Consider the following 16,916-nt stretch of genomic DNA (forward strand, 5'->3'; position numbering starts at 1 on the left):
CACATTTCAGCAAATAAACTTATTCATACAACAAATTACAGGGGTTAGACAATGAAACTGAAACACCTGGTTTTAGACCACAATAATTTACTGTCCTGTCGGACAGTTCTGGTGGAAACAGTTGAGCCGTCAGCCGTGGTTTTATGTTTTTTGGATACAATCCGGGTTAGCACCCAAACATCCCTTTCAGACAGCTTCCTCTTACAGCATCCACAGTTAATCCTGTTGGATGTGGTTCATCCTTCTTGGTGGTATGCTGACATTACTCTGGATACCGCGGCTCTTGATTCATCACAAAGACTTGCTTTCTTGGTCACAGATGCGCCAGCAAGACGTGCAACAACAATTTGTCCTCTTTTGAACAAAAGGGTGTGGGTATGTCACCCATAATGTTGTGTGCATTGCATTTTTTTTTTCGCAAACTGTGCTCTAACCCTGCTAATTGAACCTTCACACTCTGTTCTTACTGGTGCAATGTGCAATTAATGAAGATTGGCCACCAGGCTGCTCCAACTTAGCCATGAAACCTCCCACACTAAAATGACAGGTGTTTCAGTTTCATTGTCCAACCCCTGTAATTATCCTACACTGATGCTATGGTCAGAAACAATGAAAGAAATACAATGAGTTTTGAAAAATACTTTTATTAGAAACAACGTATGTATAAAAATGATCATGCTTCACATACCTCAATTTTCCTATTTTACAAATACTTTAGTACAGGCACTGTTTCTGATTTCTTTTTTTTTTTTCAGTTTTTTTTTTTCCAGTTTTTTTCCTAGGACGAAATGCAAACATTACCAATCAGGAAACACACATTAAGTTGCCATTTAGCACTGTCAACATGAACATATTTTGGCAACACAAACAGTGCAAAAAAGTAAAGAAAAACAGAGGGAAAAATCATAAGAAGTGAATCTTAAATTCACAGAACATCCACAAAATGCTGTGCTGCAGTATAACGCCTGTCTGTGTGCTTCATATTAGTACCTTACCTGCTCTTTCCTACAGTTATTTTCTATAACTCAGTAAAAGATTTATGCATACTGTGCTTTTTTTTTTTTTTTTTTTTAAACCTTTTTTTTTTTACTGGCCAAACAGAATAGGACACTGGGAGTTGAATGGATTTTGGAGTCCTAGAAGACTTTCAATGTGCTTTAATGTCACCCCTTCTATTAAACGTGGTTTCAAATTGTGCCAAAGCATGATTGGCAGTGACGGCTATTGAGTGCTTTTGGCCCACAGCGCAGGGTATGTTGACTTAATAAACGTTTTTTTTTTTGTACTCAAGCACAAGCGAACATTACCCCAAAGACCACTCCATACACCAAAAACAGTTTTGATATCACAAGGGCTCATATTGTGGTAACAACACAGCAACATGGTTTTAAAAGCATTCCAGATATGTTCTTTAAAAAAAAACCAACACAACACAGGATGCCAAAACCAGCATGCTCAACATCTGTAAACAATGGTCTTTGCTGTTGCCATCTCAAAGAGGAAAACATGAGGAACCCTGCTGGGAAAAAGAGATTTCTTGATTTTTTTTTTTTTTTTAAGATATTTTATTGTAGACACCCCTCTGTGTATGCATACCTGAAAGTTGATGTTGATGTTTGGTCCTTCTGCAGTGTATGACATCAGATGTATGACATCTGAAAGTAGAACAGGTTCAAACAAGCTGTAATGGAATTTTCGCAGGTGGTTCCAGCACGGAGACTGTTCTGCTGAAGACCAGAGCATGGAACATACAGTGCCATCACTGAAACGTTGTGGACGTCCCAATTTTCCTCCTCGGGATCTTCTGTGACCAGAACTCCAGAACATTTCCGTGGTGTCCGCAGGTCGTTTTCATATCTCTCCTCCATCTGGAAACCATAAGAGTGGTTCATCTTTAGATGCTGTCTTCCACAAGTCACTCTTAGGAAGTGGCCTTTTAGCACTTTTGCTAGATTGCATGGTTGCTATAGCTGATGTATGTTTGTTTGGGGCTAAGTCCTGAAAAAAGAATGAGACAGAATGAGATTTTTTTTCTTTCTAAATCCTGAAGGTCTGGATTGCTCGTGTTATGGAAAAGTTTGTGAAATAATAATTTAAACTATGAATTTCTAATTTTATGTTGTTCTTTTCCCAATTTGGAAGGCCAATCAACCCAACCCACTCAATAAGACTCCCCCTATCAACGGTACCTTGTTTTTTGCACTATAAGGAGCACCAGATTATAGGGTGCACTATCAACGAATGTCTATTTTCTGGTCTGTTTTCATACATAAGGCGCACTGGATTATAAAGTGCATTATTCAACACTAGTAAGGAACAAGGGTGTTGCCTTGTTTTCCTTTCCTTCTAATTGAACAGGTCTCACCGTAAACAAAACTAATTCTTAACAAAAAGTCAGCTTCCATATTTCCACTAAGGCAAAAGAGCAAGTGCTTAGCACAGTTAGCAGCTAATGGTAATGCTGCTCCAGTAGTGCTAGCAAGGGTTAGCAACAGGCTACAGGTCAATAATACTCACCTCTAAAAGACGAAAGAACTAGAACTTTGAGCGTACCGGATTTTATATAAGGCGCACTGATGATTTTTTCGGAAAATTAAAGGATTTTAAATGAGCCATATAGTGTAAAAAATACGCCAACACTGGGTAGCCAATGATCTGCTTTTGATATTTTGAATTTTTGATACTGTAGCTCTCCCTTAACTTGTCAGTACACTGCCTGAAAGCAAATTAAACTGTTAAATGTTGGCTGTGTCACAGTGTCAGCCGTATAACAGACAGTTTTTGGCCACCGCTGAGTTTGAGATGACATTTTATTATTTTTTTTAAGAAAAAAAAAGCTCCAGTTTCTAAAAGCAATTACGAGCCTTACCTGAATTGTACTTATTACTTACGGAGGAGAGTATCTTATCTAAGCATGAATAATTTTGTTCCCAGAGCAAAATCATATTGTAATTTCTCTTGAATGCTGAAGCTATCTTACTCCACAGGCTCTCCTATCTCTGCCTGCGCAGGTTGGAGGAGTGGAAATGCATAATCGCTCAAAGTAGTTTCTGCTGATTCAGCTGTTTATGGTTTTATTTACTGCTGTTGTACAAAGCCCATCTGTCTGCTGCCCTGTTTTATACATATTCAAATTAGCAGCTCAGCGAGAGACTTGTATGCTACTGAAACCCAACCAGTTTGCCTCTTGGTAATTTACGTTGGACCGTGCCTGAGCAATGAACTACGCTGCCAATTTAACGTTTTTGCGAGATGAGAGCGATGTTTGAGGATTGTCTCATCTGCCAAATGAGGAGACGATAAGCAGTGCATTAAACCGCCAATTCACTCTTTTACTAGAAGGGAGTGATGTGTTAAGATTGCCCTATTTAGATGACAGCTGCCCTGGCCTCAGAATGAAGGTTGTTTTCATCATAGAATTACAATGGACACTCCAACACAAATCAGCAGTCATGAATGAGTAGATTGCCTGCCATTTCAGAATGCCCCTTTTGGGTTGTGCTATTTCTTCAATTGGTAGGGCTTACTCCATTTGATTGTGCTTTGAGTCCAATGAAATTGGATGCTTGTTGAAGCCTCAAGGCAGACTCCCAATGGATTCTTAAGTACTCATCAGCACAGTCTTATCTGCTATTTTATGTATTTGTGTGAGCAGCAGAGCTGCTACCATTTGAGAGTCATTGAAAACTAAAAAAATAATCATTTCTGATTCTCATGATTCTGGTTACTGAATATTTCTGTATGTGCAAATCACCTTGAGTCTCGAGTGGGCTGTCTGCCAGTTTAAATATCCTATTTGTGAAATTTTGATCTGGGCTTAGATCATCTGATAAAACGTGGAGTGCAGAGAGTTTTTTTTTTTTTTTTTTAACACCAATGCAACCATAAAGCCATCTTCACAGTTCTGATCTAATTCTGGTTTCTGATTCTGTGTACTAATACAAAATAGCATGCTGCACTGATTAATATGAAATGAATACCACTAGTGCATCTCACAAAAAGAAACAAATATATAATATAATTAAAAATATATATTTATTTCAGTAATTGAGTAAAAAAAACTCAAAATAAAATTATATATTACATACAGCTTGAACTGTGAGTCTTTTCACTCTTCCTCCAGACTCTGGTCCCTTGATTTCCAAATTAAATGTAAAAAATTACTGACAACTTTTATGGAAATGCAGATTTCATTTTCCAGCAGGAATTGGCACACTGCCCACACTGCAAAAAGTACCAATTGGTCTCATCTTTATATAATATTCAAATTTTCTGAGACACTGATCTTTGGAATTTCATCGGCTGTAAGCCATAATCATCAACAAAAAAATAAATACTTAAAAACACTTAAAGTAGATCACTCTGTGTGTAAAACATCTATTTAATATATTATATTTTCACATTTTGAACTGAATTACTGAAATAAAGTTATTTTTCAATGATATTCTAATTTTTAGAGATGCACTAGTAGTATCCTTGATCTCTTCTAAGCCATCTCACCTTGAGTTTCCAGGTTCTCACACAGCTCAGTCTTGGCCTCTCCGTTGGGCCGTAGGCTGACCTTGGGGTTGAACTTGTTGGACATGGTGGCGGCAGTGACCACAGCTTTCAGGCTGCGAGTGTTGCGCTTTGCCACGTTCTGCTCAGGGTGAAGGAGAACCACGTAGACTTTGGGCATGTAGAGCATCCCCAGAGACACAGAGGCACTCAGGCTGACTGAGATGGTCAAAGTGGTCGTCTGGATGTACATCTGCCGAAGTAAGAGATAGAAGAACAAGAAAGAAAAAGGGAAAAAAAACACCCATTAGTGTCTACATCTTTCACATTCCGCTTACCGTCTGTCTGTCACCTGAGATCAGGTTCATAATGTTTGTAGTACTTGGCATGACATAACCCTCACATCACGGATGATTTCAGCACGACTGGATTCACAGAAGGAGAACACTTCACCTGCTGATTAAAGCATGTAAGACGTTATTAGGCCATTTGCAGAGCCTTACATAAAGTTGTTTTGTTTTCTTCCGTCTAGTCATCACAGTAGATCTCTGTCAGAGCAGATCTCTAGTTGCTAGTCAGACGTTTATTAATGCACTCCTCATGGATATGAATTTTGTGGAAGTGTGGATCAGTGATTTCCTTGAATTGTTCTTTTCTTGGGTAGTGTGAACATACACATGTGTACAACATATACAGGGGTTGGACAATGAAACTAAAACACCTGTCATTTTAGTGTGGGAGGTTTCATGGCTAAATTGGAGCAGCCTGGTGTCCAATCTTCATTAATTGCACATTGCACCAGTAAGAACAGAGTGTGAAGGTTCAATTAGCAGGGTAAGAGCACAGTTTTGCTCAAAATATTGCAATGCACACAACATTATGGGTGACATACCAGAGTTTAAAAGAGGACAAATTGTTGGTGCACGTCTTGCTGGCGCCTCCGTGACCAAGACAGCAAGTCTTTGTGATGTATTAAGAGCCACGGTATCCAGGGTAATGTCAGCATACCAACCACATCCAACAGGATTAACTGTGGACGCAAACCCAAATCTCGGCAGAATTCAACGTGCACCTCATCTCTCCTGTTTCCACCAGAACTGTCTGTTGGGACAATAAATTATTGTGGTCTAAAACCAGGTGTTTCAGTTTCACTGTCCAACCCCTGTAATGCTGCCATCCAATCTTAATTTAAATTCTTATTTAATGTCATGTTATCTGACATTCAGCAAAAGATACATGAAAGTATGCCAAATAAAAAAGTGTAAAAAAAAAAAAAAAAAAGTTAATGTCAGTTTCTCTGTAAGTTGTTGGTCCTGATAAATGCTCAGTCACTTGACGTCATTTTTGACAATGACGTGCCGCCCATAGAAAGCAAGCCTGCAGTGCTGGTGTATGTACGTGCGCACGCTGTTTTCAACCTCCCACACTTGCACAATACACTAATGGCTCTGCTTCGCTCCGGCCCCGCTGCGGACCCCCTGCTGTTGCTTTAAAACACTGCTGTGTGTTTGTGCTCCCCCAGACATGACCTCAGCACTAGCTCCTCTGTGCACTATGATTAAGAGTGACTCATCGCTGTGATCTCTCTCCATTGTCCTGGGGGAAGAGTCGGAGTCTCGGCGCAGGCAGGAAGGGCCGGACAGAGCCGAGCCAGGCGGAGGGAACTTCTTCAGGATGTGGAGGCAGAGGACCACGGCGCAGTGCTGGGCTCTACCTTTGGGGAACTGTCAACACGCAGCATGTGGATACTTAGTCACCAGTGCTTTGCACTTTGCTGAAGAGCGGAAGTCAACAAAGCCGCCTACCGCAGCGGCACGAAGAGGCAGGAAGCGAGACCCGGCCTGCGCGGTTGAGATGTCCCCAAAGTACCTTGCAAATCAAGGAACAGCTGAGTTTTTCCAAATTGCCTATTGAACTCTGAGAGCTGTTTGTCACATTTAACCAGGTAATCTATACCTGTACAGGTCTGACGATTTTACAGCCAGCAGGGAAGTACAACTGATTTGAAGACAAGACACCAAACCCAGCACTGGTCCTGAAAAAAAACATTGAGACATAAACGATACACACTTACTTCACACACTTATTTCACCATCACTTCTCAGTCGCCTCAGCTGATGTGTGTGCGCAAATTGCTACAGATTGATAAGCGAATGCTAGCCAGAGCAATAAGACCAAGTAATTGCATGTGAAGTAATCATCATCAGACCATCACCATCTCTGACATCTCAATGCATTCTCAATTGCCTTGCTTTCACTTAAGAAATCAATAACCTGTAACCAAGTATGATGTATAGAATAAAAGCCCCCCTTAAGTCTCTATACTAGTGCATCTCAAAAATGTACAATATCATTGAGAAGTTACTTTATTTCTGAATTTATTACACACACAGTGATGAATCCAAATGAAATCTAAAATTTACTCATGGTCAGTGAGGGTCCACTGTGTTTTATCAAGTCCAAAGTCAGTGGAGTGTTTTCCCTATTATTTCCTTTTATGGAGATGCAGATTTCATTTTCCAGCAGGACTTGTAATACAGCCGTAAAGGACCAATCGGTCTTATATAATATAAATTTTTTCTGAGACACTAATTTTTGAGTTTTCAATGGCTGTGAGTCATAATCATAATATATCACCACCAATAATAATAATAATAATAAAATTAAAATAGATCACTCAAATCTATATAACATATGAGTTTTACATTTTAAACTGGATTGCTAAAACAAAGTAACTTTTAAATGATAATCTATTTTTTTTTTAGATTCACTAGTAGATGTGGTTAATTATATATCAGTTGGATTAAATATTGAGTTCTTTTCATGACTCCTTTTAAGTGAAAGGAAATATTTAGAAATATTCACATACACGACATTATGCTTATTATTATTTTTTTGTTGTATTCAACAAAGGTTTACTTAGATAATTATGTACGTGCATTTTTCTAGTATTGACACTATGGTACTATTATTTAACAGTACAGTTAAATCACAGTATGTTTATTACTTGAGATTGTTGCACCTTGATTTTTCCAAATATCCTGTATAGAGTAAAAATAAAACTTGGGTATCACTATACTTGGATGGTCCACGGTTAATGTTGCATAGATGCTCAACTAACATTTAAATAAATGTCTATTAAATGCAACTGAATTCTTAGTTGAATGTGATTGATTATCTATTGAATGTTGAATTACTCTTACCTTTAAGATTTAGATTAAGGGTTTGATTTAAGGTTAGAGTAATTATTATAGGTTAATCATTAATAAACGATTATCATTAGCATTGTGAACCACAAAATGAACATTGAATGTTAGTGGAATATCAGTTCAATAAGTGAACATCTATAAGGGCATCATTAATGGACCATCCAAGCAAAGTGATACAAAAAAATAGTTCTTTAACTGTAAATTTGTTTTTCAATGCAAATTAATCAATTTACCAAGTTTGGCCCTAACATCATACTGCAATTCATCAATTTTACAGTACCATACTGTCTATTTCTATTGTTATATGGACTAAAGGTCATAACTAACTCTCACAATACCATCTCCATTTTTGTCAATTTTTAGTTTACTACATAATTTGAATAGACAAACTGTCCCTTACACTGTGCAAAAATTTCTTGATGAACGGACCAATAGAAACTCTTCAAAATAACCTAAAATAAACTCTTTATACATTGACTTCCATTGAAAGTTTACAAGGTTTTTTCTCTCTCCTGTAAAGTTGCTGTTTTGGCAACTGTTTTTCATTAGACAGCGACAATATATTTCCTCAAGTAGTTATTCAGTAATGTAGAAACTCACAGTTTTGAACTGTCCTTGAGTAAATCATCACTTACTCAACAGCAGTCTCAGTGTCAGTACTCCTAACATCCCTGAGTCTAGAGCAGAGATATTCAAGATGGTAGAGAAGTATCTTTGTAAGCACGCTCCAGTCGCTACAGTGATCTTATCATGATCCTTCACACTGTTACATAATGATGCTTTAGAGAGACCTGCCCCATGTGAGAGCTGCCAAGATCTTGGAGAATGCTGACTTTCTTACAAAGCCCTCATGACATTCACTGTAGCTTTCAGCCAAATCTATACAAAGCACTGTGAGAGAGGCTAACCTCTAACTTAAAGCAGCTTTATCTGTAAACCTCATCTAAAGTGAGTTCAGCAAAAGTGAGACGTCAGCTTGAGTGACGGGAACAAATCAGCTGTGACCCCAGTCATAAGTAATTACCACTAGAGTGTTTGTGACTCAGCAGTTGTTTTCCTAGGCTGAACTTGAATGTGGGGCATGGAGGATTTATACACTCTATATGACTCTATAGACAAATAAATATTACACCAACTACACATTAGATTTTATAACTTAACTGCAAGCACTAATAAACAGATAATGAGAAGTAATTCTGTTTAAAGTAAACTGTTACAGTTGTGTATTGTACTGTGTTCAAAAAGAATATAGCTGCCTGTCTACAGTTTTCTAAAACTCACATGGACAATTCAAAAGAAAAAAAATTGCTAACAGCACTGTTTACTCTGTTCACAGCTTCTGTTTACAGCAGCTAGTTAGCGTTAGCTTTCTTGTGTAAGTAACTGTAGGTTTAAATCGGATCTCCGGTTGATTCCACGTTAAATATACATTAATATACACTCTGGAGCTTCGACGTGGTGAAACTGCCCGAGCACTGAATCACCAAGTCTGAGGTAAGAGTTTATTAGCGTTAGTTTACCTGAACTTAACATTATCAATGCTACTGGGAAGGCGGGGGGACCAGGGGAAGAGCGGCATTGTAAAAGCGGGCTTTGAAATCTCCTACAGGACACTTGGAGAAGCTGCCTGTTCTCTCTCTACTTAACCTAATAATTTCAGATCAGTAACAGAAATCAACCCAAATTCTGCAGGTTTGCAAATAGACCTAAAAACTAGACATATATAATAAAACTAAAGGTTTGGAGGACATGAACTATTTGTATTCAGAATTTGTTTTGATTTAATTTTTTTTAGGATTTTATTAATTATATTAATACAATTTTTTCTATACTTTCTATCGCAATTACAAATATGCTTCTCAGTAACGTTCCTTATCAAACACGAAACCTTTTTATGTAGTGCTTGATTAGAAATCCATAAGATTTAGGGGTGTAATTTCAGGCAGAAAAATGAAAACATTCTAGCCTGTTAAGGGGTTAAATTTCAGCAAAATTTGTAAAGCACATTTATATTTTATATGTGGAAATATGATTACTTTTCTGTTTTTGTTGTACTCACTCTACCAGATAGAACGTAGTGATTTTTTTTTCACTCAGTAACCCTCATTTTCAATGTAGCTGAGCTTACATAAAATTAAAGGGATTGAAAATTAAGTTTAAAATATGAAAACAAGCGAAAAAAGTAAGATTTAATTAAGAAAAAAATAAAATAATTAAAAATAAAAGGATATGCAAACAGGCTAAAATGTAGAGCAATAAAACGAAGAGACGAAGATACGTAGAACAATAAAATATAAACACAGTTAAAGAAACAAAGAACTAAAATAACCAAAATTTAAAAAAAAAAAAAGTAAATGACGGAACTAAAATAAATAATAAAAATAAGTAAAAAAAATAAAATAATATATATATATATATATATATATATATATATATATATATATATATATATATATATATATATATATATATATATATAAATAAATGGGAGAAAATAAATGAAATAAAAATGTAAAAGGCCAAAAGTAAAGGCAGTAACAAAACAAATAAAAGGATGGAATGAATAAAATAAATAAAATAAAAGGGCTAAATGGTAAAACATAAAATTAGATTAATAAAAAAGACAAACTAATTAAAATAAATAATGAGGTAAAATAAAAAAAATCAACTAAAACAGCTACAGGCTGTCTGAAGGTGATTAGATATTAAAAGTTTAAAAAATATCATTACTTCTCAAAAAACAAAATTTCATTATTTTTTTAAGTAGGCAATCCCTATGTCAGGATCAATTTACATTAAGTTCTGCATGGTATTGGAACGATTTCTATTAATCATTTTCCATGAAGCCAAATTATCTTACTTTCTCGTCTGCATATACCTGTAGGTGTTTTACACACACACACAAAAAGCTCCAAACATTAGATCTGAGCTAGAGCTCCCCCTGTAGACATGGTGTTGCGTGGTGTGGAGAACTGTTATGTGTCATTGACGTAGAGGTGTGACAGTGCTTGTTATCACCTGCTTGTGCAAAAGCCTCACAAGTGCCAAGTCGACTTCAGTGTACCTGACAATACTGCAGCAATCTTTTTTAGGCCCACAGTTAAAATGACAACTTTCCCCCTGTGCATCAGACGACAGACGGGGACCTCATATGGAGCTTCTTGGAGCTCTGAAACACACCTGTACGTAATAAGAGGTGTGGACCTCGTTCTCCCACACACAGAGACAGTAATTACTCTGTCAACAACACAATGGCAGAGACTCTCCAGTAAGTCAGCCATTTAGCACCTCAACGACAGCCTGCAATTGTGAGAGGGGCCGATTCAAATAGCTCTGCAGCACAATGACGTGGGATGGGCGACTTGAACTTGGAGCTCAATGTCAAGCTCAGTCCTTTCATCTCAGACTATGGGTTTCTACACGCAGCATTGCCTGGATTTGTTATACCACTGAAGTCCAGATGTGCAGAGCTGGACGCAGGCTTCTGAATCAGCCGGTCATTAGAATTAGAGACACACTTTACGAACATTTCACAGAGGAGAGATTTCAAAAAGACAAGATTTCAGCCTCCGCATTTAAACCATTCATGATAGTGAACACGCATGCTCCCATTATTATTGGGCAGGTTAATGATTACTCTGTTTATGGCTGTATCTGGAAATTATGATGGTATCTTCAAATGAAAATGGTATTTCAAAATTAAGTGTCTACAAGATTTCTATTTTTTTTGTACTTAAACACTATTTTCTTTCTCTTACATTCCTAAATTTCAGCATTCATACACTTTCAAAATATATTCTTTAAAACAAAAAATATTTAATATACACTTACATTTAGTTGTTAGATATGTGTATATTTATTGTAAAATAAGCCACTGTTTCCATTCAAAGGTAAATCTACTCTTTTCCAACAGGTTTCTATTTTCAATTTCATTTCATAAATCAAATGTCATATTCAATTATGATTTAATGAAATATGAATTCATCTTAAAATACACTGTGTTTATACATGTGCTCATTAATCCAATTACTGCAGAAAATCTGATTTTGGCGGTGCTCTGATCAATGCCTTTACATGCCTCTGGGTGCTCAGATAATGGGAATGGGATGAGTCAATGTAATGCAAGGCAATAATCGGATTTTTACTCTTTGCAGACAGTCAATGATGTTAAAGAAGCACATGATTTACACATCAAACTTCTTGCTATGGCTTTCTGAAAACATGGACCCATTTCACCAGCAAATATGGATCTTCTTTTTTTATACTGTCTAGTAGCATGCAGTGCAGTACATAGCTTTCTCAGACATACTGCAAAGATACAGATAGATATAGAGATGACTTAGAAACTGGAATTTGCAATTTGCATGGCCACTTGAATAATTAGATATCTAGATAACAGAAATCTGATAAATCATGACTGGATTATTAAGTAATTTTGAGATTGTTCTTAATGTTGATTCACATCAGACCTGACCTACATCAGACCCAGACGTTTAGTAATTTACCTCTAACAAATTAAGCCAATGTACAGCTCTGGGAAATGATTAAGTAAAATGAACATTGTTGTTTTATTCTATAAACTATGGACAACAGTTCTCGCAAATCTCCCCCAAAAATATAGTAATTTACAGCATTTATTTGTAGAAAATGAGAAATGGCTGAAATTAAAAAAAGATTCAGAGCTTTCAGACTTCAGTCAACGCAAAGAAAACAAGTTCACATTCATAAAGTTTTAAGAGTTCAGAAATCAATACTTGGTGGAATAACCTTGGTTTTTAAGCACAGTTTTCAGCATCTTGGCATGTTCTCCTCCACCAGTCTTACACACTGCTTTTGGATAACTTTATGCCTTTACTCCTGGTGCAAAAATTCAAGCAGTTCAGTTTGGTTTGATGGCTTGTGATCATCCATCTTCCTCTTGATTATATTTCAGAGGTTTTTCAATGTGGTAAAATCTAAGAAACTCAAAGAAAGCTGTAGATGGTCCAGTTCCCACCAGTCAGAGTGAGCAGGATGAGAGAACATTAGTCTTACCTATACAGTTAGCACTAAGTGTGCTAGTTATATACTATAGAGACCAGACCGCCTGCCCTCGTTTAAATGATTCATAAAGCTCCAGCTGACATTCATTATGTTGGGTTTGACATAAAATGACAAACAAATGATGGAGTGGGCGTGCTGATTAGACGCTCGGCCGTAAGCGAGTGATGAGCGAACGGGCGGACAGATAAGGTAAATCAAGTGCCAGAAGGAAGAGAGGCATTTAATTGCACTAAAAGACATGTCATCTCACCCTCGCCAGGCTCGGCTCTGCTTGTCAGCTCGGATGATATTGAGCTGCAGCTGTTTTGAAATGTTAATTCTTCTCAGCAATAGTTGTTTGATGCACATTTAATGGTGTACATTTGTCACGTGGTGTGCTCTGCTTTATTGCCAGCGCAGTGTGGAAATTCCCAAAAGCCTGTCGAGCTTTCAGCCAAGACAAATTCCTGCTTCTGTCCGGCTTCCCTTTGATACCACGCGGCAGAACATGGGTAATGATTGATTATTTATGGAAGCTGCAGCTTTGAGAAGAAGAAAGGTGACTAGCTGGGAAGCAGGAAAAGAGGCTTTCGAGTAATTCATTGAAGTCGTCTTCTTTTTGGCCTAGTGCTGGGCGGTTAATCGGATTCGGTTAATCAAATTAGAGTTTTAATTCGATTTCCAAAAGTGGGCTAATCAAGATTTACATCTTTGCATATCAAACCAACTTGCCAAAAGGGAATCTTAGTAGTATATTCTTGTGTTTCTTTCAGAAACCTATAAAACACTTTTAAATGTCAATATTTCTGTCAATAATTTTGCACCATGCTGTTCTATGCTAAAAAATAACTAAATTATGCTGGTTTGAATCCCATTCATGCAGCTTGCAATCAGCTGCCGGAGCCCTGAGAGAGCACAATTGGCCTTGCTTTATCTCTCAGGGTGGGTAGATAGCGCTCTTTGCTTCTTCACTCCAAAGGGTGATGTCCACAGCACAAGGCGTCTGTGAGCTGATGTATCAGAATCGAGTCGCTACGCTTTCCTCCGAGCGCACTGTGATGCTACTCGGCAGTGCTGCATCAGCAGCAGTTTGAAAAGAGGGTGTGGCTGACTTCACATTAATTTGCATGCTTGATCGTTCTAAATGGTGCTGTGTGTTACTTTTTTAGTACATCAACATAATATCATCAAATAGTATAATACAAAATATTTTTCCAGTATTTTCCAGCCCTAGTTTGTCCATTTTATTTGTTGATCATGATAGGTTTGGGACAATCTTGTAACCAAACCACCATCTCACCGTTCATTTACTCTCCATAGCCAGTCATTAAGGTTCAGAAAAATAATTTGTGCCTGCCCTAAGACAAAATGATCTCCATAATGACATGGCGTGCTCAGCCTTTTCTAAAGGACAACGCTAATTAAATAACATGTAGCAGAACTGAAGGAGGGAGAGCGTAAAAACTCTTATCTAAATCCCATTGACAGAAGGTCCCAGGTTTTCTGATTAAAATAAGTAATGCAGAGTAAGACTGTGTGAGCTGAAATTAAATTCTGCCTTGAAAGGATTTCCTTCTGAGTACAACTCCCATTCTCTTCTGTTTGTTATTCCAAGACACTTGCTGTCAATGGATTACATCATCTCCAAAAAAGCTGATGTTCGATATCCTTGTCGTTTTTCAAAGCCTCTTTCATCTCTGAAGATTCAGAGCGGGATTAGCGAAGAAGAAGCCTCTTGTCTTCCAGCTGCACATGTCCACATTAATATGCTGATCAAAAGCTCTTACAGTGTAGCTCATAACATATTGGTTGCAACTTGATCTGAGGCAAAAATAAAGCACTACACTGCTCTCGGCTAAGCTGCCTGTCACTAAAATGCCTTGTATTCTCTGCATTTTGTAAGTAGCTGAAGTTGTAAAAGCCATGTCAGATTTTCGTCTTACTTTGGAGAAGGATTGGGTATCGCAACATGGTTCAGACTCCAAATCGGTTCAACAATTCCAAACATTCCAAGAACTGGGTACCTGCTTAAATATGTCGAATTTTGGCTCTACTTTTTCGGTTTCTACTAGGGATGCAACAGATCAGTGTGCCCAGGGTTTGGTTTCTTTTTTTTTCTTTTTTTTTTAATTATTTTATTTCTGATTTTTCCCCATTTTCTCCCAATTTGGATATCCAATTGTCCCCCCCCCCCTTTGTGCGTCCCCATCACCAGCGACGCCTGTGACCCTTGGAGGATGCGGATGAGCACACACCTCCCCCCTTTTTTTCGAGCTGCTGCGGATGAATCATTGAGCACCTGGGCAGCTAGCGCGCTCGGAGGAAAGCACAGCGGCTAGGTTCCGATTCATCTGCTCACAGACACCTCTTGCCGCCCAGCGCCACCTTAAGTGTGATGGGGAGAGAGCGCCATCTACCCACCCCAGAGGGAGCCAATTTTGCTCCCTCTAAGCACCTGGCAGCTGATGGCAAAGCTGCATGAGCAGGGGTTCGAACCTGCGACCTCCCACTCATAGTGGCAGCGCATTAGACCGCTGGACCACTCGGTGCCCCCCAGGGTTTGGTTTCTATCACGACTTTTGAGCCACAGTAATGATTCAGTTTTGATGCGTCAATATAATCTTAGATCTAACATACCTACATTAATCTGGATATTACCAAGTATGTATAGGAGAAAGTAACACACTTTAGATAATATTATTTTCAGGAGATACTAAGCTACTCATATATGCCTGTAAATATTAGAATTTATTGGGTATTTGCATTAATTGGCCCATGTTTTGATCAAAAATGTATCAGTGGCTAGCAGTACTTATGTTATGGGGATTCAATAAAACACCAAAATACGTTGCATCCAAAGTTTATACTAAAACATTTTCTTCTTGAAATACAAAATCTGCAATTCTTTAATACTATAAGGATGCTTCTGGCTTCTAGCCCACGTGTTTTGTAACATGTCATCATGTTTCATTTTGGTATGTTCTTCCATAGCCTTAATAAAAGATGGACAGAGAAAAATGTTCAAAGGTTTGGCTCGAATGTTAGCTACACTCACAAACTCCACAAACAGTTCCAGCACCTCACTCTGATACTCCTTTCTCTTTATCAATGAAGAGAAAGCTAACCAGGGAAAAAAAAGGTCACAGAACAGTGGTTGCTTTTGTGGTGAAAGTGTTACACACTTTCTCAGTTGTTGAGTCATCTTCCTAAGAGTTGCCAAGTAATGTAGAAGAAATATTTCATTATCCTACTTAAGTAGAAATGTTGGTTATTTATACTTTACTGGATTCATTTTTTTACTGGCAACTTTTTTACTTATGCTCCTTCCATTTTCGCACAATTATCTGAACTTTCTACTCCTTACAATTTAAAAATAGCCTCGTTACTCCTTGTTACTACATTTCAGCTTGTTTTCATGTCGGCTTGTCATTGTGCAATAAAAAAACCCTATCCAGATAAATCCCTCCATCCAGATAGAGTGATAGATTTAATTGGGATTGGATGTAGAGAAGTATAAACATATACCCATATTCCGACACCCTATTGGTTTATACTCGCTAGGGGGGGTGGGGTTGGGTAGTGCACTATATGGTCCTGTGGTGTGGTCTAATCTTTCGTCCTTAGTGTAATTTTTTTCCCCTTTACATTACTTTAACACTTTTTATTTGAGTAAAAATGCAAATTTCGGAACCTACTGTAAGCATTCTTCAGTTCTTGCACAAGGCTTTTTATACTTTTAAAGTATACTTATAAATCTACCATCTACATGTAGGTGTTTTACTATGGTATTTGTAACTATATGGACCAAACTATTAATCATTACGTTCAATATCAAGAGCTTATCCTGTTTTTTTTTTAGACTGCTTTCCCTTGTCCAGAGAAGACATTTCACTATATTTTACAGCATTGCTGAGAGGACAGTAAAACTAGTGAGATCATGATTGATGATTTAAAATAAACCTAATGCTCTATTCCCCAACTCTCAAATCTCAAAAGTATTGGATGGAGCACCATCAATCCAGAAAACATAGTTCCACTGCTTCACAGTTCAATACTGGGGGACTTTATACCCCTCTTCTATCCACCACTCCTTTGCTTTTACACCTCTGAGTTGATACTTCAGCATTAAAATGTTAGTATGATCCAGAGACTGTAAAAAAAGATGGACGCCGTGTCGCCGTTCCCATT

At 37.7% G+C, this 16,916-nt stretch overlaps 1 protein-coding gene across 3 annotated transcripts in view; it reads right to left on the bottom strand.

Annotated features, from left to right (window-relative positions):
- Nucleotides 1-626: 626 nt before the first annotated feature.
- grm4 (glutamate receptor, metabotropic 4) overlaps nucleotides 627-16,916 on the bottom strand; it is a 357,400-nt gene continuing 341,110 nt past the window's right edge. For 2 of the 3 annotated variants that reach the window (XM_022675670.2, XM_022675669.2), the window contains 2 exons: nucleotides 4,501-4,750; nucleotides 627-1,998 (listed from right to left, as the gene is read on the bottom strand). In XM_022675670.2, the coding sequence (XP_022531391.2) occupies nucleotides 1,949-1,998; nucleotides 4,501-4,750 (300 nt within the window). In that variant the 3' untranslated portion in view covers nucleotides 627-1,948. The remainder of the gene's footprint in view (nucleotides 1,999-4,500; nucleotides 4,751-16,916) is intronic. The other variant, XM_022675673.2, reaches the window with a different exon arrangement.

This window comes from Astyanax mexicanus, chromosome 5 (assembly GCF_023375975.1).
Source record: "Astyanax mexicanus isolate ESR-SI-001 chromosome 5, AstMex3_surface, whole genome shotgun sequence".
In the NCBI taxonomy this organism is placed as follows: domain Eukaryota; kingdom Metazoa; phylum Chordata; class Actinopteri; order Characiformes; family Acestrorhamphidae; genus Astyanax; species Astyanax mexicanus.